The sequence below is a fragment of the Cottoperca gobio genome, chromosome 24 (genome assembly GCF_900634415.1).
Source record: "Cottoperca gobio chromosome 24, fCotGob3.1, whole genome shotgun sequence".
NCBI classification, from domain to species: Eukaryota; Metazoa; Chordata; class Actinopteri; order Perciformes; family Bovichtidae; genus Cottoperca; species Cottoperca gobio.
In genome coordinates, this window is record NC_041378.1 from 10312487 (window position 1) to 10340345 (window position 27859).

Genomic DNA, 27859 nt, shown 5'->3' on the forward strand with positions numbered 1-27859 from the left:
AATTGGTTTATCAAAAACAATACATCGTCTCCACGCTGAAAACACGACTGTTTTCTCAGTTTATCTAAATCTCTGTAGCGGCCATAATGATTTCAGAGTCATTTGGGACATGACAAATATCAACACGTATGGGAATAATATGATAATGATGAAACTACTTTATGCTGCAATTTATGCTCAAGTAGCGTCTACCTGTGTGCACTAGTATGAGCCTAGCGTGGTTATGCTTTGTTGAGGTCTTTGTCCTTGTCCGTGTTACAGTGTCCTACCCTGAGGTGGTGGACGTGATTGTTGAGACGTTGCAGGTCGTCTTTACCAAGGGAGTCTGCAGCAGCACCCTGATCTGACCCTGACAACTCGGGTTGGCGGCGTACCAAAGAACTACTTTCTCACCCCGTATGCCTGGGGCACCACCCGTCCGGCTCCCACAACCAAATGGACCCTCCGAAGAGTTTTGAACCCCTTCAGGCACAAAGGGTAATGATCTAACCCCGAAGAAATGAGCATGACGTCGGCCAGCTGCAAATACTGGTGCTTGATAAATGTTGTCAGTCTGGTGAGTTTAATCACATTCTCAGCAAGGTGTGTCAAAAGCATGCGATCATAGTTTAATGTGGGTACAGACAAAGGTCATTTCAGGTACATATGTTTAAAACAAGTGTTGTTTTTTAGGTTCAGAGAAACGTGTTCATTGCTGTGTGGATGTTTGTGGTTTGTCTGTTCAAGGTACAACAGGCCAGGTTGACAAAGTCTCTCCTGGAAAATGTTGGGTAAGTAAAGACGGGTACGTAAGATGCTAATCAGCGCGGCAGTGTTTCCTCCTGCTTGCTGAACAGCGGGTTCCCTTCCCTCTCTCTGGCTCTTTAATGCAGGGCCCAGCCAGGCCCAAACATCCTGACGGAGAGAGGCTTTTCCCTTATCAGTCAGGAAACACCGCTCCTCCGCCACATCCTCTTTACAAGAAGCACGACTCAACCGTTCCCAAAAAATGCAGGAAGACCAGCCAGACTCCAGGATTTGTCAAAAGCCCCCTGAATTCCTTTTATCGAAAAAAGAAAAATTCAAGAGAACAGAGAGGGTGAGAGGGGAGGAGTGGAGAGGGGAGAGGGGAGAGGGGTAAAAAATGAGGAGGGTGTAAAACAGTCAACGAAGCCCTGGGATTTATTTATTTATTTATTTATTCTGCACAGATTACGAAAGGTCTGCATCAGCAAGATAGAACGCAGGGTGAGAGGGTGGGGGTGGAAGTGGGGTCCGGAGTGCCTAAGAATGGCTCCCAGAATAAGACTCCAGGAAAACAAAGGACGGTTGAGATGGAGGCGGGTGGCGACGGCTGTGCCTGTTTTACACTAATCCTCTGAACCGGGATGAAATGAAAGCGAGAGAGACGGAGGGAGAAGGAGGAAAAAGCAAGCAGGGGAGTGGGTGTCAGAATGGGCCACTTGCAGTGCGACAGCTAGACGAAGCCCGAAATAGAAGATAGACGTAGTGTGACACTGAATTCAAAGATGGACTAATAGCATCCCCCCCCCCCCCCTCTCTCTCCATTTGTGTATGAAACCCTGTAATGTGAAAAAACTTTCTATTATTGTTTTTAATTCAGGATCTTGCTTTAATCAGGCGGCATGTATGTGAGGGTGAATGTGTTCCTTCTGCTACCGCACAATACCATTCAAGTGTATCAGTTATTACCAATTCCTCTTATTACATCATTCTTTTGTTGTGATGAGTGGTCGGTGAGAGCATTATCCAATCAACAAATGCATTAATATAAAAATGTAACTTTATTTTAAATTATTGTCTTTCACAAACCTAAATCAGCATACAGTTATAGTTACCATTATTATTTTTCATCGTAGAGGTTATGATTATATATTATTAAGTACTTGAGAAGAAGTATAAACGCCTTTTTTCTTCATTATACACCGTTTTGTTAAATTGCATAAGAAATGTCCAACTAAAACCTCATTCAATTACAACTACTGAGGTAAGACTCCCAAGCTAGGAAGAGCGAGAACATATAATACAAACATTCGAATGGAAAGCGTTGATAATAGCATTACAGTTAGCATTTATGCAAAACATCAAAGGACTTAAATTAGCTTCTAAAGAGCATCTGTACATGCCGCAGTGGCAACAGTAACTGGTTACATTTACAAGTGGACAAAAAGTCTTGACGATAGTTCTTCTGGTTTAGAAATGTCATGACAACTGGAGGTGGCATACTATAGTATTTTGTGTCTGCATCCCTGAGGTGTCCATCTCCCTTTCTTCATATTCCTCCATTTGCTCTTTGTTCTGTCCTCGGCTCCAGACAATCATATTGCTCTGTGATCAGTTCAGGTTTTTATCATGGTGGGATGATGTTGCTCATGGAGGCTGATACAGGATTTGAAATTACAGGTTAGAGCACAGAAATGTTTCCCTTATTGGCACTCAAGTGCAACATCATCCTAAATTTCTTCACCCATTTTAAACCCCTGAATGTCTCCGATCAGCCACAAGTGTACTGTAAGTTTACGAGATACCGTAGTTGTTGTAGTAGGCTGCCGTTGCGTCCGCAAGCACCGAAATGAGGCTGGTTTCTGTGGTGCTACTGGGACACGCGGTGACAGAAGCGGTAGCTGTAGACGCCAACTGGATGTGTCCTGTAACAGTCAGGCTGCTGACCTGCTCAGGATGGAACCCTGTCCCATTGGAGTTCAGGTACTGGTCAAACTCATTGCGGTCCACCTCACCCAGAAGCTCTGCCTGACTCAGCTGATCTAGAGTCTCCAGGTGACCCTGTGTCTCTGGTGGGGGGGACAGCTGACCCAGGTGGCCCTGATGGAGCCCGTGGTGAATCTGGGAAAAAGATGAGGTACTGTAGTAAGACAGCGGCGGACCAGGGATCAGTCCACCATGAGAGATGTGACCGATGTGTGTGCCCCCACAGTGGATTTGGGTCTGAGTGTAGTCAGTGTGGTACGGGGGTGGGACTGGCCATGTGTGTCTGATTCTGGTGGTGGTCCTCTGGGCAGGAGGAAGAGCAGGAGGAGCTACCAGATGTTGAATAATAAGAGGGGGGTACATGCTCGTGATCCATAGCATCTAAGGGAGACATCTCCGGGGGAGTGGGCAGGCCGTAGGGGTAGGTGTCAAAGCTGCTGCTGGAGCCGGCTGGGTCTCTGAAGCTCCTGACGCTGGGCAGAGCAGGGCTGGGGCTGGAGAAGCCGCTTCTGAGACCATTAGGGCTGCCCTCGTCTTTGTCGTGGGGGTGACAGAGCACTCGCTGGTCGGGCAGGGCGTTCTGATCAGGGGCCAGCCCGCTCAGGAGGAAGCCAGGGTCCACACGCTTGCAGATGCGTTTCATCTGTTTCTTCCTGCGAGGCCGATACTTATAGTTGGGGTAGTCCTGCATGTGCTGCACCCGAAGCCTCTCTGCTTCCTCCACATAGGGCCTCTTATCAGGGGGACTGAGGGCCTTCCATGACTTGCCTGCAAGAAGAAAAGACAGGTTATTTTTTATTTTAACAACAAAATCTTAAATAGATTTCAACAGATTAGTTTGGAATTTATTTTTGCCCCTTTCTTGTATTTGACGTTTAAAGTCTGTTATAACACAATATTAAAATGACAGAATATTTTTTCTCACTCACACAAACAATTACTGCAACTTGTAAAATACCCATAAATATGTTCTCCATATTTTTCAAATATTGTAGGCTTAAACTCCTTTATTGAATAATTAAGATATTTCATTCCTTTGAATAATGGTGGGATAACCACACGGTTCCAAATTCACAATAGTTAAATAACACTCACAAGAATAATAAGATAAGTCTTCCTTTAACTTATAATTGTGATTCATTTCTCAGGTATGTGACATTCTTTCTAAAAAGGAAAGGAAAAGCATATATTATAACTTTCACCGCAACCTTAATATTAGGATTCATTTTAAGTTCTTGATTGTTTTTAAGAGACTTTCCTTTAAGTAAAGAATTCCCCTATTTTAGGATAAACACAAGTGCCAATTTTACCTTTATTTATGAACGTATATTTTACATGTATTGCTGTTTTGGAATTGGCTTTAAAAGGATTTCCGATGCGCGAGAGTTTATCACTAAACACTAATCCAAGTCGACTAAATCCTCATACATGAGTCATACATTTCTGTCATTTTCTATATGCATGATTTTAACGAATTGTACAGTTTTACAGAGACATTAAATGTTAAATTAAGGGGATTTGGGCGACGCGCTTCCTATTATAATAGCTGTGAGGTTACGTGACCAATTTTCCTTGTTCTGTATGACCAATTGCGATTAAACACGTGGACTTGTCGTCTTTTCTTTAACATCTGTTTTTATTTATTATTGGATTATATTTTACTTATCATTTTGGTGTTGGAAACTACTTAAAAAACTTTTGTAAAACAGCCGAGGCCCGAGGGCAATTATAAGTGTGTCGATGGCTAAAAACAAATAGCAGTCATAATAATGACAATAATTATAGGCTTAAAAATATGATTTAATGAAAAAAAAAGAACTTCAATTAATAAAACTTTAAATAACTTCATCTCACCCAACATTTTGCTGAGCTCGGCATTGTGGAGGTCTGGGTTTTGAACCGCCAGCCGCTTGCGCTCATCTTTGGCCCACACCATGAACGCGTTCATGGGCCGTCTGATCCGCGGCTCCGGCGCCTTGTCCACGGGGGTCCTGTGCGGGCCATGTCCGTCCGGCACCTCCCCGTCTCCTGGAGGACACTCGAAGGACTCTGGCCACGACGAGTACGCGCTGATGAGGGCTGCCATCTGCGCGCTCTCTCCTCTCCAAAGTTGAGATGCGCTTCTCACTCTGTCCCTCTGACAAGTTGTGTTCTCTGTGGAGGTTCACTGGACGCTGAATACAAAGCTGAAAAACTACAGAAACTGTTTTTTTAAAAACCCAGCGGTGTTTCACACACTGACTAGATCACTGGAGCTACAGGCGACAGTCAGATGTCAGCACAGGTTTGAGGAGATATGCTTAGGCAGCGGCTCCTCCTTGTGAGTTATGATTCAGTCTTTCCTGGTGGATGGGGGGAGCGCTTTATATTTGAGGAGCAGGTTCCAGAAGAAGCCCCGGAGGACTCTCGGCTCCTCCTTGATTGCAAGTTGAGCCCCGTGAAAGGGAAGAGAGAGAGAGAGAGAGAGCATTTCAACACCACATACTACTTAAACTGGCCTCACAACAAAACAACACTTTCCACTGACAGATAACGAACAAAGTCACTGTGCAGGGCACAATTATTTTTTGTTAACAGTTATTTGTATAGGGTAAGTTTGGTTAAAATGGGGCCAGAATTGGTCAAATAGAAGGAAAAAACTGAAATAATTTTCAACTATTAGAGAGATCCAATTTCTATTTTTTACATGTAGGAAAGGATTGGGCAACATCAGGTATTCCTAGCCTGCAAGGAAACCTTCACCTGACAAACAGATCTAACCTGTTCAGCAGTATACTCAACATTGCATAGTAAACTATACTGGTTAAAGGAGGTTTTAAGATTCCCACTAAACTCATGAACATGCCAAGTTGTCATGGCCCATGCAAATGAAAACACAACACATTTTCTTTCTATGTTTCTTTAATCAGCTGCATTAAACAGAAATGTTCTAGATTTATAAATACATTTTTCATACAATTCCTGTTAAACATTTAAATGCTATGATACAATGACATTCCTCAGAGGAGGAAAAAAAAAGTCCTCTTTTTAACAGATTGGGTGCAGATCAATGTGGAACCCCTGAACATATCAGTGGGTGACAGAAGAGATAAAAACCACTGAACATGCACTACAAAACAAATCAGTTTCCTTCTGTGGCCAGAGGCGGGTGCATATCAAATCCAGGAGTTCCTGTTGACAGGATACTCTTGGGCTGCAGCCATGGAGCAGCTCACACTCTCACACAAAAGGGAGCACACACACACACACTACAGGTCAGACAATATCTTGGTTTGTAATATTTATGGGGGGAGGGAATGACCTGGCTACAGATACTGTGGTTTTAACTTCCCCCCTTTAACCTCCTCCAGAGTTAATCCACAGGCAACACATATCTTAAATTGCAATACACATAGTTTGCTCGGTCGTGCCTCAACAACCGTCAAATTGAAGTGTCAGCTCTAGCTTTGTGTGAAGCTTGACCCCCCCCCCACAGGAAGAGGATACGGCACCTGAAGGCACAGATAGTGCGTAGAGCACAAGTGATATATAGGGCCGTGCTGTTCTGACATGGGCCACATTGATGTGAAGTCACCGTGTCAGTAAGTCATAGCAGAACAAGTGTGAGGCGATGAACACAGGAGTGAGCGAGAGACTACGACACCTCTTATGTCTGTTGTTGTTGTTGTTGTTGTTGTCCTGCATTTTAGCGCCTTGAGATTGCTTTTAGCTTTGAAAGACGCTTTACAAATACAATTTATTATTACGTGCAGGACAGTCAGACTGGCAATGTGTCAGACTAAAGTTTCACATCATATTTTCAATTTGGAATTAAGCACATGAGTTGGGGGGTTTCTGAAATGACTAATAGCTCTATCTGTTAACTGCTGTGTGGGTGGGAGCTGCATCAGCCTGCTGTTGTTCACCCTTTCAGTGTAAAAGACATGTGGCTACTGAACACTGGGGGGGGGGGACATTTCACTATGGTAATACAAGCAAGTACACATTCAAAATAGTTTCTGAATGAATTCCAGTGTTAAACATTATTAGCCTAAATCTTTTATCACTTATTATTGTTATACATTCCAGTGGGTAATTCTAATGTCATTTTCAAAATAAAAGAGCACATTATTTGCAAATATGTCAGTAAATGGTGGTTAAACAAATAGACACTGATGTGACTTTTAAAAAGGAAACATATTTAATTATTTCTTAACATAAAACATGATAGCCACATTAGTCAGAGTTCTTCTTTTTTATAACAGGGCATCTTTAATTTAAAAACATATATGGGCGTTGTAAACTAAATCTTATGATGACTTCATTAAATGAAGACATGGAGAGGGAACAATAACACCTGTGCACCTGAGATGCTTACAGTAAAAGTCAGGACGACTAATTAACCAATCAAATGTCAGTGTTTTTTGGATCTCTCTCTCTCTCTCTAACTTCATAAATCATATTTGGAAGGGGAAAGGGATGACTTTAGTGAAAGCCATATCTATGTTTGGAGGTATAAATCTGTGAAAGTTTTCAGATTACCTTTACAGCTGATCAGCAAATATACACACAGTACTCACTGCTCAACTGGAGTAAACCCATTCCTCCTCACCACTCTCCCGTTTTCTATATAAATTCATTTCACTCCACCTATGAAGGGGGGGGGGGGGGGGGGGGGGAATAATCAAACACGCATGCATTGCTATTTGGATTTATTTACGTTTCGCAGATTTCTAGGAAAACATCATCAAATTCCGTACATACATCAAGAAGACTACTGTTGTCTGTGGGTCACTTTGATTTAGGAAAATATCCGTTGTCTGAAGAAATGGAATACGATGGTTAAAACTAATTGCTGGAAAGAAAAGAAAATCCACTGTGAATGCTAAATAAATAGAAATGCTGATGGATATAAGATGGTAAGACACAAATGATGGTATTTGAAAAAAAAAGAAAAAGCATTATATTGCATATAATGTTTACAAAAATTTTTTTTTATTCATAAACATTTTTGGTAGTTTTATGGAATTCATTTTCAATTTAGCAATCTGGATCTAGTGGCCTGGTTTTGTCTACAAGTAACAAGAAAGTAAAATGTATTTCCCAAACTTTCTAACTCTTTCTGTAAGTCATGGCATTTTAACATCTGCTGCAACAATGTGGGTCCCAGTGGCCAACGGTAGAAGTCGGTGGTTTTTCGGGGCAGCTTCAAGGTTATTACGTGATCTCCTTTTTCTTCTCACCACAGCAAAGTGTTCTTCATGAACAAGTTCTTAGATCGTTTCTATATAAGTGTTTGACTTGCTCGTAAAAAGGCAATTACTCCATACACGTGCCGCCATGATCATGTTTATGATCTCAGGACAACGTAAGTCCCCCTGAAGCCTCAAGTGTTGGTGGAATTGGAAGCTAAATTATATTAATTCCATCCTATTCTTGAGGTTTCTTTTTCTTTTTCTTGTCCTTTTTGGATTTTTTCTCGACCACCTCTTCCTTGTCCTCCTTTGCTTCATCGTCCACCTCCTCTCTGCATTTCTTCTTTTTGTGAACAACCTCAGATTCTACAGTTTGATCCTCAGTTGGCCCTTGTCCATTTAGTAGCTCGGCTTCCTTGTGGTGTTTTTTAAGCTTCTTCTTCTTCTTCTTGGACGGAGGCAACTCCTCACAGTTCTGCTCTGCTCCAGAGGTGGCGCTACAGTTCTCAGATGTAGTTCCTTCACTTTCTACCATTTTCCTCTTTTCCCCCGAACGCTCGTGCTGTTGTTCCTCATTGTCCACTATTATGACAGGAGCGGCGGTACTGTGCTCTTCTACCACTTCCAGATCATCCTCTGACTTTTTGCTCTTCTTCTTCTTCTTCTTCTTCTTCTTCTTTTTGGGTTCTTCCGAGTCGTCGTTGCAGATGAGGATGGGACTGGGTTCCTCAGATGGACCCGAAGTCTCGTCGGTCTCCATCGAGGGTGCTTCACTCTGGGCCTGTCCACGAGACTTCTTCAACTGAGCCATTCGCTGTGCAAAATACTCCTGCATCGTGAGAGTACTGTTCACAGTATTGGTGATGGACTCTATATCGATTTTAAACGCAGCAGGAGTAAAAGTCTTCTCAGTTTCCCCCTGAGAATCACCGCTGTTGCTCTCCTAGACGAAAAACACACATGAGAAGACAGTTAGGATTTAATGCAGAACTTAGACAACCTACACAGAAATAGACGGACAATGGTGGACCGAGGAGCTTAAGTGGTCGTCAATCATCATGCAGAGATTAACCAGGCAGATTTTAGTGAGTGAAAAGAGCCCCAAAATAGGATGTTGAGGTAACAATAGGTGTTAAAGGATCATCTTAAAATAAGTATCACTGGACACAATTGTCACACATTTATCATCATCTTCTAACAACACAATGTAACTCCACACATCCAGCTGTGTGTCCTTGCACAGTCAGCTCCTTCTCGGTCTGCCCAAATACATACCTTATTTTAATAAATAAACCAGACCATTGTGACACTACAGAACATTAAATATAAATAATATCACGCCTCCGAAATCATTTCACATGATTTATATTTACACATATATTCCATTTATTGTACTGGATTCATTCAAAATATTATAATACATTGCAAATAATGAAATATGTTTATCAAAGCTGCGACTGTGACTTAAAAGATGCTTTTTATATATCTGACAGTCACATCATTACTCAGGCATGCTTATACTAATCTGAGTAAACACTCATGTAACACAAATTGTGAATTTAGTTAGAAAATGAACACTGACAACAGTTCATACCCGAATTATTCAGTGCTTTAGGGAAATCATGACATGGTCTTTAATGGTAAACAATGAAAATACTTTTTATACAATAATTGTGTAGTGCATAGCTTGGGTGATTTCAGTCTTCTATGTAACGGTCAAAGGTGTTGATTTACTTCAATGTTCATTTTCTAAAATATACTTATTTGGCTGCCTGTATTGGACAGTAACACTGTAGATGGACAGCTAATGTACGGCGCAAGAGAGGATATGATGTGCGATAAAAAAAACGCTAGGGAACCAGGACGCTGTTCAGTTTTCAAAACTGTATTTTGTAGCATTGTTAAGCCAATATGACAAATATCTTTTAAGCAACCGTGGTGAAAATCTAAAGAATATGTAACCACTACTCTTCTTGGCTCATGCAGGTTTTTGGTGTTTGGTACAGGCCATCTTGATTCTGAGGCATGAGACTTTTTCCCCTGCAACATGACGTAATTGTGTGTGTGTGTGTGTGTGTGTGTGTGTGTGTGTGTGTGTGTGTGTGTGTGTGTGTGTGTGTGTGTGTGTGTGTGTGTGTGTGTGTGTGCCAATGAGCAACATCAGATACTCAGAGAACGACCCACTTTGGGTAGCAAACAGCGGTACTCGTTCATTAATTTTGGTTAAACTGTCTCCAATCTAGGGACACGAGTCAGAGTCTGGTCACCAACACTATTAAACAGGGACCACTTTACAACAATGAGGTCCAACACGGTCTAGATTTTTAACTCTACAGCATGAACAATTTGTCACCTCACCTCTGCGACCCATTCGTCTTCATTTTCCTAATGGCCTACTCAATGCATAATGATTTGTCCAGAAGAATACAGCAGCTCCTCCTGAGAATCGCTCTAAACAATGCTGCCGCTCAGTGTATTGCCTCAGAGATGGTGAAGTGGACGGCATTTTTCAAACCCAAACAGATTAGAGAGGAATTGAAAACGCTGTGTTGTGTCGAGTCACCTCATGGTTTGGCCTTTAAGCTTTTACATTCAGATTACATTACCTCGACCCTCAACACTGATTGAGATAGACAAGCTAACTGATGGGCTGGTAACACAATGTGGATGTGGAGCTGAATAGACTGAAATGCGGAGCGAAGTTACTACAGTGGATTCCAACCTGGTGTCTGGGCCCGCCTCACACAGGGGCCGCTCTGAGATTATTAAAATTAGATTTGCACATATATAATTAAAATCTTAACAAACTTGCTGGATAATTTACACAAAAGTCTGTATATAACACTATATAAAATATATATTTTGTCCTCATGTCAAAAATAGTAGCAAACCTCTGTGACTGCGCTCTCAATCACAGGTAAGATAGATAGCAGCTCACCTACGTTTTTCCTGCAATCAGAGAATCACTATTTTATGAATGAAAGAAAATCACTAAAAAACGTCAACGATGACTTATCAGTATCAAAAAAGAAAGTAAGGCCATATCTCCAGAGTTACCTTAACTTCGGTTATATTGAAGGACAGAAAACACTTAATACAGTCAACATGGTTACTCATGTAATACTATCTAACAACGTTGGATTGAGAAGCCTCACAGTTGTGAAGCACATGGTTGAGGCTAAATGACAAGGCAGGTGTTCAAACGGACTGCTAAAGTTTTGCACCACCTCAGACCTCGACTAGAAAGAACCCCAACTTCTAACAAGGGGGATAAGGCCCTTCAGGTGAGGTGCTATTAAACAACACTTTCCAACTTCCCAGAGAAAATCTATACTCCCTGTTACTGCACAATGGCATCCTCTCTGCTTGGGAGAGTGGAGATGGGGCTTAGAGCTGACAGCGCCAAACAACATGTAACAGGGATTTGGGAAGATGGCTGGGGGCCACTTTAGAACTGCCTGTGAAATTACTCTCAAGAGACGGTGAATGAGCGAGGGGGAAAAAGAGAGGAGAGTGACTGCGAGAGAAACATCTCCTTCATCAGGGGAAGTGGCTGAAATGGGGTTCGTCCTCACTGCCTGGGGATCTCCATTAGACCCTCATCCAACAGGACACGCATACATATGGACATAAAGCTGCAGATCCAGTCAGCATTACTGGTAACCCTGGAGATTTTTGTTGGCGAGTGTTGAGGGCAACATGTTACTAAGAAACAACTCGGCGGTAATGTTTGAGATCTTATTTCCAGGTGCGTGTTATTTTCTCTGACCCGTTATTATCTTTTACCATTTCTGTGAGAGTGCCATATCAAATTCTACAGCAGGCATGATGGGAAACCAAAATAAATGTAACTCCATACAAACGTCATGATAAATAACACAATAGTCTCAAAACATAGAAATCACAGATGGCCATTTCATGAATTTAAAATAGAAAACCAAAATATAAGCACTGCAGTATCAATATTCTTTTCATGATTCATTTCCTTTTGAAACCAATAACGAAAATGGTGTTTTTGTGTGCAGTATTAATAAATAAAACTAAATATGAGAACACTGAAGAACACTTTCACTTATCTTCGAGACCAGTGACATTTTCTTAAGAATATGAACACGTTTGAAGATATTCATTACGCAATATAAAATGGGTCCTAATATGTTATCATGCCATAAGATAAGATGCCTATCCTTAAAGAAAAAAACTAAGATTTGACATAATTCACTTTACTATTTAAATGCCAAACCAAATTTTGAAGATCAAGGTTTATTTTCTTTAATAGCAAATGCACTTTAAAAAAAGGGATTTGCATGAAACGAACATCTCCAGCTCAAGAAGGGACACAGCTAATTTATGATTTTTTAAATCAGTTTTTGCTGAAACTAGAGAAGAATGATTGAATGGAAAAAGGCAGTCCCAGGCTGCAACACAGCACAGTTGGAGAACACACCTATATCCAGCCGTGTCTACTCCTCCTCCACCTCCTCCTCCTCCCGGACCCAGAACCCCAGGAAAAGGATGCGCTCTGCGCACTGTGTGCAGTTCTGAGATAAGGCTCCTTCGGCAGAGGAGCGGTCTGGCTGGCTATCGGGCCCTTCCTGCTCCACTCTCTCCCCTGGCGGGGGCTGGGGCTGGGCAGGGAACACAGGGAGGGCCCGCAGAGGGTCCCAGAGAAAAGGAGAGGGTGGGAAGACATTCAACAGGCCGCCTCCTTCAAGACACTCCAGTTCTATCTTCCCTGCTAATGTAGCCGATGGAAAGCCAACGTTAAGACATGTGCCAAGGAGCCAAGCTACTGAGGCCAACATATACAGGAGGAGAGTCAATCAAGAGAGCAGACGGAGGGAGGAAAATGTTCACTGGAGTGCATGTGAAACTTTTTGCCCAACAAGGTCGGCAGAGAAATTTAATTGACTAGATCTGAAAACGCTACGGATTAAGTAAAGCTACTTTGTGGCTACTTATTTCTCGAGAGAGAATACAATTCCAGACTCAATACTTTTATGGATGTACTTATTAAAGTTTTTAGCCCATGATCCCAATCCAAGGCCTTTAAAACTGAGCCTTTGCTCATACAGAGTCAAATTATTTTTAATCTTTCTCCTACATTGTTCAGCTTCAGAGGGCACAATTTAGTACTAGACTACATGAAAGTAGGCCTACTTAAATGAATCAGTAAAACTATTCAGATATTTGGGAATCTTGCATTATTACATTATCTGTTGTGGCAGGATGTTGAGATTAACCTGCAAGATGTCCCTGAAATAAAGCAAATAAAGACTCATTTTGCACCACTATTTGACGCTTATTTAGTTTGTTTCTAATCACATTATTTATTGGTTTGTTCGACAAAATTAGGGATCTGGAGACATCCACCCAACTCATAATTTGCATTCATCATGACTTCTTACATTTGTATAGCCAATTTAGCAATTAATAAATCACATTCCCTCCAATTGTTATCATGAACACAGAGGTCCCGTAAAATTGTGTAGCAAAGCATTGGAATTTTGGCAGCTCGGTCTCCCTGCTGGAGGGGTTAGGTCTTGTTGACTGCATTTTTTATTTATTTTTTTAAATTGGGAATTTCATGGTAGTTCCAAAACAAAACAGTAACAAGGTCAGCCATACCACTACCAGCCCTTCAAGACCAAGGTATGGATATGAGAACAACAATAATAGTATCACCAGCCACCATTTCTCATGATTTCTCTAATCTAAACCTGCAATAGTATAAAACTGAAACTCAAATGCATGGTTGGTTCACTTGTATTAGATTTATTGAAAGTTATGGAAGCAGATAAATATGTCTTACAAATCAGCTTTTTTTTTTTTTTTTAAGGTATAAAGTCACCTTCTGGCTCACATCTTAATTAGCATTTGACAAAGCTGCAGTTGCCCATTTATTTTCCTTAAAAGTGCCTATTTGCATTACTTGCCGTTTTTGTTTTCTCCAATCATTTCTAGCCAATATTGGTTGGGTCTGTAATTGCACGAGTGTGCCCTCATTGTCCTGCCACAATAATAAATTTGGCGATACTCAGGGTCTATGGATCAGGCCCTGATTAGCCAGCTGTCTCTCCCTGATGAGCACACAAGTCCAGCAGCCCATCTTTCATGAGCCTGATGTGGGCGGACAGAAAAAACAGGTGGATACCTTATTCACTGGTATATAAACAAACCCTTAGGTTGACCTTTTTTTTTTTTACTAATGGGACCGACTCAAATGTGATCCTGATATTTAACTTCCTTTTCTACAGAAATTATATATTACATAGGTAACAAAGTTGAAAACTATAAGATGATGTAACGTAAGTACATTAAACGCCACACATGGAAGCTTCCACAAAGCAATACTTTTGCTAAAGGCATTTCTTCTGTGTGTAGTTTACACAAAACACAAAAAAAAGGGTTTTGAAAAATTGCACTTTGAGCCGGGTGCGAGAACGTTTATCATAAGTAACAAATGAAGACAACATTATGCATGCAGCATGACTGCCCTCAGCTTGTTCAACATTGCAAACGCTTTCCGACAATGCCCCCCCTCAAGAGCATAAGGTACACCCACCCCAACCCCAGAGAGGGAAGATACAGTGATTATTTTCCCTAGCTGTGATTTATTAGATTAAAGAGTCAGTGATTAAACGGTAGTCGGGGGCTGTAAACAGCCGAGAGGGCTGGAAATCTTTGGGCGGTTAGCTTCACCAGGCGGTAATTACCCTGGCCCCATGTATTCTAGCTTAGGCCCGTAACTAAGAGACGGACGCCCTCTTTTTCTTTTTTGTTCTGTGCTAATCTGTAAGTGTCAGCGAGTTGGCATGGCCAGGAGGGAGCAGTCCACAGAACTGCCAGGGAGGTAGGTGGTAAATGTGTGTGTATGCGTGTGTCTTTGCAGCAGGGGGTGGAGTGAGGGGGGTCGCTTGGCGGGTCTCGATATTTTCGGCGGTAGACGCAAAAGGGCCTGTCAACAGACATGCTCAAGAAAGGGAGAGCTTTTGCTTGAAGCAATTAGATGTTATCGGAGAATGAATAAGAGCTCTTCAGCCTCACAATAAACAAAGCACCCTGCATTAGTGCACTGGCCCATTCAAACCGCGACAACCACACTGCGACAACGCACGTTTACACCGGCATCCCCTTTCAACAGATCAATGCTGAGGTTGACGGACAACTAAAGTCAAAAAGAAAATCTCTGCTTTGGTGCTGTATTTCTATTTATACTGTCAATTGGACAATGCAGTGGAACTCAGCAGTAAGTAAAGAATAATCCTGTTAGTGTACCAACAGGACAGACGTCCAGCCCTGTGAACAATGTAGGCAACAAAACTGCTTAATACAAACGGATGCTGAAATACATACAGTGCCAACCATGTCTACTGCCAGTCTTTATTAGTTTACGACCTAATGATGAAAGTCAACATGTACAAAAATAAGAGATTTAAATGAATAATAATGGAAGCTAAAAATAGTAAAACACTTGTCATGGTGCTTACTTGCGTGAAGTTAAAATAAAAAGTCTAATGATAATAAAAACTAAAGATATTTCATCTACAACAACCAGCCCAGTTGAAATATAACAAACCAACAGTACCTCACCTCCCTGTTCACAGGCCTCAGCAGCAACCTGTGAAACCCGTTCTAGAGTTGAAGACAATTTCTGTACCGAAAAGACATTTTGCCTCTGCACTGTCAGCAAAGTTTCACTGCTCGACTCCGCCCATCGGCTCCCTGGCGCCTTGCCGACGCATCTGCCAAACGCTCGAGCCCCAACCCGCGCCGCCCCTGCCCCATTTTCTTTAAGATGGTGGTATCGGGGGAGCCCCCGCTGACGTGCGATCCTTCATGTGGACGACGCGTGGGCAGGAAAAACTTGCAACAGGTGCCACCCGATGAGGCCTTATCCTCGGCCCTTTGTGCCTGAGCAGGAGTGGGAGTGGGAGAGGCCGTGGGGGTCAGGCTGACCCGAGAGCAGGGCGAGCCATTCCGACGGTCTGACTGGAGGGCTCAGACGTCAAAACAAGCCTTGTACCAAATTATCCGCAACCATTTTTCTTCCCTGACATTTTTATGGAGTACATAACTAATGAACGGGTCACTGTTGCAACAATTTTAATGTTTCAATATCATCGTATCTGTTGACTGTAAAACTTAATTCATAGATCAGACTTATTTTTTAACTGTACTGACCAAAGGTTTGAGTCAGTAAGCTGAAATGTTTATTCCGATTGTATTATCTACGGTAAAATATCATAAATCATGCTGAGTATTCTTTACAAAATCAATATCTCGAAGACTAAATGAAAAAACTAGAATATTAAAATCGAATTTTCTTTTCTTTAACAATGAGTTTGAATGTATTTAAAGCATGGCTATTTTACAGTCATAATATACCCTTCATTAGAAATAGCTTTTTAAAAGATTGCTTTAAAAGAAAGAAAAACAAACCAATAAAAAAAAAAAAAGATACAACTGAATTGTGTCCTTTTCAAAACCCCCTCCAACAAAGAAGAAACGTAAAAGCAAATGTAGTTGGAAAAATAAATCTATGGCTCGTTTCCACCTTTCATCTGAGCTGGCGGCTTTAAAAAATGACTAACTTTTGTTGATGTATGAATCGGCGGGGAGTCTATTTATCAGCTGGCCCTCTGCGGTCGCCCGCTTGGGTCCCTAAAGTCACAAGCCGCGTCGCTCCCCTTTGACTGATTAATTAGCCAATCAGAGGACATTTTTCACTGGGCGGCAGAATGGTTTATTTCAGCTAATGCCGGGCTTTCGAGCTGAGGCCCGTTGGAGCTTCGTCGGCTCTTTCGGCCTGCCTGAGTGGCCGGGCAGAGGGGCAAGGGAGATAAATCAAGCTGGGCTGGCCCTCCATGTGGCTCCCCTAACTAAACCCCCTGAGGAGGGCACGGTGGTGGAGAAGGAGGAGGAAGAAGGGGGGGACGCAGGACGGCCAGGGGCACTGCTCGCCCGCCGATAAGCACGGGGAGCACAGGGCTGCCAAAGTGCCTTCATTTAGAAGTGGCCGGGGCTTTTTGATATCTCGGCAGAGAGAGCCTGTCGTTTGTCATGTTGTGAGTAATTGTGTTGAGGGGCACAAGAGGAAGCAGGAGATGGAGGGGGCTTGCAAGCGTGGTACAGGTGATGGATAACAGAGAGCCATGTAGATGGACAGGTGCTCCACCACAACTTGATAACTCTCACTGGTCAGGGAGTCTAAATAATGGTTTTAAGCACACATTTTCAAGTGGCTACACGGTGAGGTGGAATAAGGTTGCGGGTAAATGGTGGTCATCCATTTATCCAGTAGATCATGGTTTGTATTGAACAAATCATTTGCAGAAATGTGTAGATTTAATTTATGTTTATTACGGAGGTCACACAGTTATTGGTGGTGTTGCACCTGGACCGGCATCATATTGGAGAGGTTTCTCATTTTTTGACCTTCCTATTTACATGACAGGCATCATAAACGTAGACTTTATGGCAGAGCAGTTGTATTGGGTTGCATCAGATTGTGTAGGTGTAGTTAATAAAGTGGAGACTGAGTGTTTGGTATGCTTCCAATTCTTCAGTACTCAGCCTTTCATTTACAAGTTGGGCTCGGTATTGAACCTTGATACATTTTGAATGCCACCTGAAATGTAATTTTAGCATGGATGATTAAAAAGTGTCAATTATCCAAAGTTGACATCGACAAGCTTCATTCAGCTTGTTCAAATATTCTTTGATCAAATATTTGCCATGTTTTTTTATTATTATTTTTAAGCTTATTGAGGCGTCGTCTGAGAACTTTATATTTTTATGTCACACAGCCATTGGCGGTCTAAAATGTTCTATTTTGGTTGTAAAATAAATATCAAAAGCTCTCCTTAATTTTAGTACATTCTACAATTACAATACATTTTTACATTAAAATGAACTTTTTGAAAGTTAAATTTAAAATAAAAAGAGTGATTTTAACCCAAAACACAGCTTTAGTGTCAGGACAGGATGTCTACATCAAAACATAATTTAAACAGTAGTTCAGGTGAAACGCCAATGGATAAATGTTAGTGGCTACCTGTATACAACCAATTGATGTAAAAAGATAAACTGTCCCATGTGCGCATTGGTGTTTTCAACACACCCAGTTTTGCCTTTTACTAAAAAGGGACATGTGGGACAGCAAAGTGTGTGTGCGTCTGTGTGTGTCTGCGTTTCAGGGAGCGTTGTGAGCAGCGATAAGAGGCGAGCAGGAAGCACATCACCGCGTAGGAAGGAAAACCCCAGCAGTGGTGGTAGGGGGGCTGGAGAGACAGCAGTGGGTGAAGTGCTGGAAGATTCATGAGCGGGAAGAAAGGCCGTTCTGGAGAAGCCGATCCAGATTTAGTCGGGTCTCCAGGCCTCACCTTGTTAGGATGCAGATATGTGATAATGCAACTGATGCAAACCCCTGCCAATCCACTTCACCACGAAACCAAAGCCCCTTATGTTGATATAGTCACTACTTAGGAATACAACTCTTTAGGGTACTGAGATTATTGCATGCGTGTATATTGTAGAGTTTAATGGTGGACTACTGTAAGCACAGATCAGGGAGCGCAGAGGGTCACTGGCAGTGTCACAGACCCACTCACAGGGGATCCTGCACAATGCCTAGAGCTTGATTGGACCATCACCCTCTTTACCTCTTCCCAGCAACCTCTGGTGTTGCTGGGCTTCAACACAAGGCCTCATGGGATGCCATTGTAATTGTGTTCAGTGTTTTCGATATGGTCAATGGTGTCCCTCCTGGCTGAAAAATAACAACCCATAACCAAACGATTAGGGAGAAAATTATAGTGTGTATTGCTTGCATTTCCAATGTTAATCAGCTAGGGAGCAGCAGCCATTGTGATGCTATGGCTCGGCACCTGCGTGTAAATAGAAAAGGTTTTTCTCGTGCAATTTATGGATTTTAAGATGCCAATTTCTTCAAGCCAAATCCTTGAGATAAACAGAGGAAGCCAGCAAGAGGCTTTTCTGTGTCTGTGTCCAAAAGCTACATTTGTTATTGTCCTTCCGGCTCTGTATGGAGTCAGCAGAACTTGTGACACCAAAAAGACATGATTTTATTTGTCAGTATTTTCAACTTAGGGAGCCAAGTCATAAGTGGTGTGACTCAGTAATAGTCCATGTAAGTTTATAAACAGGTTCAACTGTGCCTTCTGGTGCACAGCAAGTTCCATTCGCAGATACTTGTGTTTAATTTGTAATAATAACTCAAGTACTGTGTTTTATTCCAAGGCAGTCTGAAATAACTAAACACGGGTTAATTTTTAAAGGCAACTTACGGTGCCTGAAATGCAACTTTTACCCGTCTGAGCCAAATGGCAAAAGTGACATTTGAAGGGACCAACCACGAATGCCAAGAGCAGAAAGAGAACTTTTTTGCAAGCGTCATCATTTCAGATTTCTGCACACTTCACCCCAATTTTGATTTGCCTTTAATAATGCCCTCTAGCAATATAACTACCTGATGTGAGCGCTTCAAGACAGAAGTAGCGAAGAGAGGGAGTGCGAAGACAGGAGTAAAGGGTAAGAGTGCAAATCCCTTAACTGGATTTAGGTGCTCTTGCCGCCATCAGTGGCCTGTAGGCGGTGTTAAAGCTGAACGATGTGACATGGCTAATCTAGGGCCATAGGCTGCTCAGGAGCTGGGCCCGGTAGAAGCACAAGAATCACGTGATACTGCAGCGGCTAATGGAGGCATCAGCACCGTGGTCAGTGGTCACCCGTAATTACCAAGACAGAGGCAGATAAACTCGAGCCACCTGGCCAGAGGTATGTTATCTCCTTCCCCAGTGCACACTTGACATTGACAGGGTTCGAAAAGATTACAGGCCTGCCCTCTCAGTTCAGAAAACTAATGTTCCAATGCAAAAAAAGTTATTTACATGGTGTAAATAGCTCTTTATGCAGTGGAACATTAGTTTTCTTAATTTTCCTAATCCAAGGTGCCTCAGGAATATTCTCTACATTTCTTTCGTAACTGGTATAGTGCACTTTGGCACAATAATACTGGCTGGATCTATTGAATATAATCATATATAAAACAGGAATAAATCATATTTCCTATTCACATAAACTCAGACTGTGTCACTTAATTAAAAACACAAACTATGGAAATATGTTTTTGTTTTATTTATATCATGTTTGTTTTATAGGCCGCTTCTGCGTGTCCACGTTGAATTGATCTTGGATTTGTCTTTTTGTTTGTCTGTTATTTGGTGAATATTTGGAAAGATGTTTTATGTGTTGGTTGTTTTCTGACAGAATGAAGCAAGACAAACCAAACTTTATTTGCAAAGTTGATTAACAGTGTGCAGGATGTTTTATTTTAGAAAAATGTATTTCCCTTTGTTTTAGGTTCAAATTAAAACTATTACAAAAATATATATAATTTAGATGTTAAAGCAAGAGAGGATTATTTTCTAATTGTGGATAACTGTGCATAATCTTGATGCCTCTTACCTTCTTTTGATCATTGGCAGATGTTCCTCTCTTGCCAAAGATACAGTTCAGGTCCGTTTCACTACGGGAGGACAGGTCCTTTCCTTAATAAAAAAAAAAGGGACAAAAAACGAAACACATTGTCTTAAATTGTAAAGCAGTTTAAAAATACAGGTTTGTTTTTGGGCTACATTATTCTGGCTTATAGAAACAAGACAATTCAAAACAGGATAAAATGTCACATAAATTGCCAATCCAAAAAAAATCATTACATGTAAACACTAGTTGGTTTTAACTTTTTCAAATGTACCAAAAAGGTGACCAGAAATAATAAAATGCAGACATCTAAAAAGAACAACTATTTTACTTCGGCAACCTGTAATGGTTGCAGTTGAAAATTGTGTGTGTGTGTGTGTGTGTGTGTGTGTGTGTGTGTGTGTGTGTGTGTGTGTATGTGTGTGTAGAAGGTAGGGGGAGGTGGTCTCTTAAGCAAAGAAAGGGGAGGTTTGCTTCTGGATCCAGGGATAAAACGGCAAAGGAAAATAAACCGACGACAAGGTCTTCCACGCAACGCCTCCGGATTCCCATTTTCAAGCCGGGCCTCAAAGACTCCTTGAGCACACAGTCGTCTGTCTCAAGCCCAGGTCCTGTTCGTACAGCTGCATCCTCTTCCTTCAGCGGGGTTCTGATAACATTTGGTTATTTATTGCTTTTAAACCTCTATCTCCCCCTACGCATGGCTTTGAAAGTCACTGCACATGCAGGTCTAAGAAGTAAAACCAAGAAAGTATGTTGAAAACTAAAAGAGGAGGGGGGCCTGTAGCGTTTGTCATCTAGTGAACTCGGGTCAAACGTAAAATTATGCCCAATCTGACCTTTCTGCTGTTTGGATGAGGAAGGACCCGTCAAAATTCTCAAGCTTTCAGGTGAAAGTGCAAATAACAATGTTCTGATAAAAAAGAGGAGCTTAAAACGTTCAAATGGTGGCTGAAAGCCATTATGCAGGATGACGCATGTGCGCTGCTGTCATGCAGTGGAAAGTGTTAGTGAATACATGCTGGTTTCCAAGGACACAACTGATACTGATAGTAACAACCATCAGTACAGATAACTAGAAAAACCAGACCAAAAAGATCAGAGGCTCTACAGAGAAATACAAAAATGACAGAAAAGATAAATAAAAATAAGATTGATGGTCTCCAGTAATACAATGTTTCCAGTTTTAAACACTGAACTGTGGATACATGTGATGTTTCCAGATAAACAAATTACACCACTTAATACCTGTGGCCCTCGGCGCTTTAGCTTGATAATAAGCTGTAGTTGATATGATCCGTTATGTTTTCTCAACACCTCTCAGTTTACAGACTCATACTGGCTGAAATACAAACATTTGTTTTGTTAAAAGCCCCAAGACTGCAATAAAGCCAACAACGCAGAGCAACGGGTGAAGCGCTGTAGTTAAATTCCGCATCAACCACCCTTGCTGCAGTGACAGGTGATAGATGGAGGTAGCAATTAAAAGTGGGTTACTGGTTTATGCTGTGGGCCCCGGACCTGAGCAGTGGAGATTTTGGTGCCTTTCCCCACAAACAAAGGCCATCAATCCTCAGCGCTGGCAGTGAGGGAACCAGCCTGTACAGGATATCAATAATAAAAAAATAAAAAAAAGCAGGAGAGAGTAAGGAGGAGGCCTGCGCTGAGACAGCAAAGGAGATGTTTGGAAGGTACCGGCATGCTTCTGTGGCCACATTTGTTTTTGCATCTATGTTTTAACACCTTTCATATCATGTAAATAATCAATTAATAATTAATGACCAGACAAGACTAGTATTAATTATTATATTATTATTATTATTATTATTATTATTATATCTCGTACATTATTTTGGATCTGGCTGGATATCAGGTTTTTAAAAGAAAAGGTAGACCTTATGGCGTTAATTGATATAAAATCAATCATTGAGCCCCATTCCGTTTGGCAATGACGCTCTCGTTTTGTCTTGTGTTGTAAATCCAGCGCGCCCCTTTCCTTTATAGCTGCGCACTTTCACCCTTCTCAGCGGGTCAGCTGCTCAGTGTTCACAAGAGCACTAAGCTTTTCATTGATCTATCCTCTTAATTGTGCTGTAAAAGTGCACCAGATTGATGCATTTAACTTTCAAATGAACACAATTGTCCGTCTAAATGCATAATGTGTCCACAGTCAATAAGTAATCGCCTCTATAATTTTGCCATAATCGAGCAGTCCTGGTTGACCCCTGACTAGTCTCTGCACATCCTGAACTTTGAGTAGGGCCTGACCTTTTCAACCTCTCATGCAACAAGCTTAGCAACACTAAATCTATTACCAAGACTTAACTTGGCAACGGCTTCCCGGGGAGGAGCCGGCATCAGAGCAGCGAGTGGAAGCATGCAAACAGGTATGGCTGGTTATACGTTGCCAGGTAAACTTTGGTAATAAACTGGGCACAGTAAGGAAATGCACTGAAACCTTATGCCTGTCAGACAACTCAAGGCAGGCGGAGCACTCAAATCTCAAATTTCCAATCAAGTTATGAATTGTTTATGGACAAAGAAGCAGAGCCAGCGTCCCTTCTGTTGCCAACAGTTGCCACCTTTTTTGAGCAGGAACAGGTGGTGTTATGTTGCCAAAGGAGGAACACACTGGCTCAAAACTGAATTCCAGTGACAACATTTTCACCTGCATTTCCACTTAACAGCCTCCTGCTCTGCTCTCTGACAGTCTGAGAAAATAGAGATACTGCCTTAGTGCAACACACAGTAGCAGTGTCAGGTGCTACCTGCTCTTTAAACTATCTCTAAACTGCTGGTGGTGATAATGGAAGGGATCTCCTCAAAAGGATTAGATCTTAAAGTCCCGCAGGGTCAGACTTCATTAGTTGATGACAGGCTGGGGTACAAATGTATCCTAAAAGAGGCCCAAGTTCACAGTCAACATAAATGTCAAGTGATGAATAACAGACAAAAGTGTCTGTCAAAATGACAAAAACACTTGAGCAAACTATTGTTTTCAGTGCTTTTCAAGGAGTCAATAGGGCCGTTTTTGTTCGGGGGTATAGCTGGAAGGATACAGAGATCAGAACAGAAGAGTAGCAATCCAATAAGCTTGTGTTTGGTGGGATTCACAGTACAGGGTTAACATTTTGATGCTCTCAAGATATTTTTGATGTGCAGGTAGTCTACGTGTGGAGGCATATCTGCTTTAAGAAGAAATTAAACCGAACTTCCAAAAACAACAACTATGAACCTAGTTGGAATAACATTCCCCTTAGTTGTTCCCAAATCCAAATTTCCAATACAAATATGGCAAATGGTGCCGTGCAGTAACATTTAACAACGTGAAGTGATATTTAGAGATGGCAAGGATGCATTCATAGTCAATGCAGCAAAAGATGCAGAATCCCAATATGAGACACCAACTGAGGCTATGGTGCCTCTGCAAGAGTCAGAAAAGTCTCAACGTGAGGACAAATTTGCCATTACAACAAGTTGTATGACTTCATGTAAGTGTGTATAGAGAAATATAGGGCGGAAAGGAGAGCATCCGGAGGAAAATCATCACAGTCCTAATGTCCTTGCTTCATGTCTTATTTGAGCCTTGTATGGGGCATCTGAACCACCAGGGACACGGTCTTTTTCTGGATCCTGCCAAATTAAGATCACAAAAACAGGGTGAGAGGGTCTGGAGAAGAGATGGAGGCCATGCGTTATCTGGCAGGGTCATCTAATGGGTCACACAGCCCCTGGGAGGTGTTGTTTTTTGGGGGCCAGTAAATGAACATGCCAGATGCCCCAAACAGGAAACAGGAAGTTGCTATTGAATGACGTAAAATATATAAGGCTCTTCCAGGTATGGCAAAAGTTGAGATATTGTTTTCCCCATGTATGCTGACCCGATGGAGGTACATTTGAACCAGAAAATGATAACAGATGAATTACTTTAACACATGTTAATATTTGATGAGCGTGAATTACTTTCTCCCAAAAATAATTGCAGAATTATTGTGTATAAAAAAATAATTAAAAAAGAGTAATATCAGCTGCGTATTAAAAGTTTACAAGTCCCAACACAAAACACCAATAATAATGGATACCCTGACAATGATCTCAAGAAATTGTGCTTGTAGTCACTCAACTATGCTACATGCTCAAGCAAAGCAGCTCAGCAGTAAAATATGGGCTTGTGGTTATTCATTTTTGGTCTCCAGTGGTCCTGAACACCAAATTCCTCCTCGTGCCTATCAGTGTACTGGCCTTGACCAGCAAATCTTGACTTCCTGACGTGTAAAGGAGTAATGAAAGTACAAGGAAGAGTTATTAATAACCTCCCCTACCACTGACCCGGACAACTGACCCAGCACAGGCTGACAGAGCTCTGATCAGCATCTGTGGTCTGAGCCAAGTGCACAAGGCTCAACGAGAGGTTAAGGAGGTTTTCTGTCTGGGTGGATTGTATGAAAAAAAAGTGGAGTCACATACTCGAGTTGTTGCTGGCAAAAAGTGCTGACTTTACGTCAGTACACCACTGCCCAGAAACGGTTTTATCTCAAACACGTATAGATATATTTTCAGATCTCCGTCGGCTGCCAAAAGATAGACCCACCTTTAGTGAACTTCATGTAATGGACCCTCTTTTTGGAAGTCTTGGACTTCTCTTCCAAGCTGAATCCTTTCGGCTCCTCTGGTGGTGGAGGTTCTATAGATAATAAAAAATAATCGTATCGTTACAAATCTAAGATGTTCAGTATCATTTCACATCTTTATCAACTCGGATAAAACAGTATTCTATATGTGCTTTGCTTCCCAGAACAGTGATAATGAAGATGTTCATTGTATGACAGTGGCTGTATCCAAATAAATGTTTCTCTTAAATGTTGCAGTGTGGCACCCTCTACTGTCCAACACATGGTCCAAACAGAGAAATAGCTGTACTGTGATTTGGTGTAGTTTGATACAGAGCCACAGTGTTGGAAAATTACCACTCAAAGTAAGTATTCATCATGCATCAACTCTAGATAATGCAGTGCCAGGGCGAGTCATATGGGACAAATATTTAGAGCATGGACGATTTCTATATTACTACCCACCAGTTAAAGAGCAATGTAATCACAAATACATATGGACATGCAATATCCTTTTGCCAGATCTAATCAACTATTAATAGTAAAAATAAATGTTTTAAACACAACGCAAGGACAACAAAGTGCTTAAACACACTGTGTGAGCTGGTGTGTTGCCAAGGGCAGTACACTTTAAAGACCTTGTTTTTGGTTTCATACTGAAATCACTTAAAACATTTTCTTTAAGGCGACAGGGATTATTGGTTTGTGAAGAATAAGTGACAACTGACTTGAACAGTACCACCCCATGACGTTGACCACCACAAATATTCTTAACCTGTTTGTAGACACATCGTAATGCTGCTGATTTACATACCAGGGCCGCTGTTTTGACCATGGCAGTTGTTCAGTTGAGCAAGAAGCTCATTGAAATCATCTTGGTGGGCGATCCACTTATCCTGTGAACACAACAGAACCAACAATAACTTTAATGCAGGAGATAAATATTGTATACTCAGTTTATTAGGTACACCTAGTGAAACTAATGCAGTTTACTACAACAGTCCTGCCATAAATTGCAATTGTTTCAAATGTATGGTCCTTTTGGAGGTTGTAGTTTGTGACAGATGTTATCACTATGATGATCTGATTACATATTCTCTTTAGCTTCTCTTGGAAAATCACTCAGAAATTGACCTGTTTTTTGGATGCATTTCAATTGACCAAAATAAAACAGAGCAACAACATATAGTTCAATTCAAGTATTAAGTCATAAAGTGTTAACTGTGTTCACCTCAGAGCTGGCAGTGGTTCCAAAACCATATGTGTTGTTTTTAACTTTAACTTTGATATGGTCGGTGGCGCCTTGCTGAGCTCTGCCCAGGCCCTTAAGATGAAAAGAGAGGACATAACAAGTTACACAGATGATAACCAACTCCATTTATGGCTCGTCTTTTTATTTTTATTTTTTTAACTAGAAAGATTCATCTCACCTTGCCCTTGGACCAGCCCATTCGCTCCAGCATCTTCTGGCCGATTTTGGAGTCATCTTTACTCCAGGTGCTGTTCCCGGGGTCAACAGACCACTTCTGTTTCCTCCGGGCTGGATAGAGAGCAGAAACAACATTACAGAACAGTCCTCCAACAAATCATAACATAAAAGACCAGAAGGAGTAACTCACACTGCAAGCTGACGCCGACTAGACCTTATGCACACACAAAACGTGTTACTGTGTAGAATCAAGATAAGACAGATAACGACTTCATAAAACTACAGTTAACACACAGATATGTGTAGAACTATCTTGCTCCTTGTATTTAAGTATACATTTAAAAACGTTATATTTATAAGTCAACAAATCGGCTTTTGGCCCAGATAATAATAATCAGGACAATGAGGTGTTATATGCATGTAAACACCTTGACCGACGACTGTCATGTCAACATTACGGGAATCAGAGCCGAAGCAACGTCCGACAATGCTTAAAGAATATAATGTGCCATAGCTTATAACACGTTTATTAATAGGAAAGCAGACAAATACATACATGATAGTTGGCCATGAAGGACAATACAGTTAGCTATACTGAGCTTATGACAAGATTCTGCAGAGTTTCAAGAGAAAACACGTGTTGACGTGTTGGCTGCTGTAGTAATGCTAATGCTAATGTTAGCTACCCGAATAGTATGCAATACTGAATACTTTAAGAAGACAGCCTCTCGACAGTTGGTAGAAGTGTATACACAAAACACACAAAAAACATATTGTTACACTATTGTTACACTGTAAGAAGAAGGTAAATATCCGTCAAAACTCTCGAAGAAATATACGTACGTTCAGCAAGCATGGACATCCTGGGGTCCTTAAGCAGCTTGACGAAAGTCGCGTAGGGTTCCCAGAAAATGCCTGAAGACAATATATGACCACGCTGGTTGTTTGTCGTAAACAACTCCTTGTAAAAATATTTATTGTGTGTCGTTTTACATACAGATGAAAGTATATTAATTAGTCTATTATTTTAACAATTGCTATTATCGTTAGTGTATTAGTGATCAAGTGATCATCAACGCCAACAGAGAGCGCCACAGCCACACAGCCACACCATAAACACTTGTTGTGTGCTGGGTCACTCAGGTTCAATGACCCAAAACTAGAGTCCATTAATATTATATATGGTATACAGTATATCATATTGAAAAATAGAACAGAAATGTAACAGTTGCAATTAATGTGTATTAAAAAAATACCACAGCATATAATATCATTGAAAGAAGGATCACATATTTAAAAATGCAGAATAAATGTATACACTGTGTATCTTCCAATATGTATTTGCGCCAATCACGCAATTTCAGCTGATATCAGCCCACTAATTCTTTTGCCAAGCTCCACCCAAAACTAAACGATCTTTCCAAACTCAAACA

General features: G+C 41.4%; 2 protein-coding genes across 2 annotated transcripts; both read right to left on the reverse strand.

The window, feature by feature from the left end:
• Positions 1-1765: 1765 nt before the first annotated feature.
• sox7 (SRY-box transcription factor 7) lies at positions 1766-5034 on the reverse strand. The gene is given in 3 exon segments (XM_029425985.1): positions 1766-3004; positions 3006-3477; positions 4564-5034. Coding segments are annotated over 3 exon segments (1191 nt in total). The 5' UTR covers positions 4796-5034; the 3' UTR covers positions 1766-2517.
• A 2351-nt stretch (positions 5035-7385) lies between these two features.
• On the reverse strand, positions 7386-27363 carry pinx1 (PIN2 (TERF1) interacting telomerase inhibitor 1). Its single transcript, XM_029425420.1, has 7 exons — positions 27270-27363; positions 26428-26537; positions 26229-26321; positions 25812-25893; positions 24979-25071; positions 20373-20455; positions 7386-8826 (listed from the first exon to the last, which is right to left on the reverse strand). The coding sequence occupies exons 1-7, from the start codon at positions 27286-27288 to the stop codon at positions 8119-8121; spliced, it is 1188 nt and encodes a 395-aa protein (XP_029281280.1). The 5' UTR covers positions 27289-27363; the 3' UTR covers positions 7386-8118.
• Positions 27364-27859: the final 496 nt, after the last annotated feature.

Bases quoted from the DNA above. Each gene is read 5' to 3' on its own strand.
- pinx1 (XM_029425420.1), bottom strand. The intron at 25,894-26,228 runs GTGAACACAGTT...TTGTGTTCACAG, and splicing joins GAACCACTGCCAGCTCTGAG to GATAAGTGGATCGCCCACCA. The intron at 20,456-24,978 runs GTGGGTCTATCT...TTTTTTATTAAG, and splicing joins TTACATGAAGTTCACTAAAG to GAAAGGACCTGTCCTCCCGT.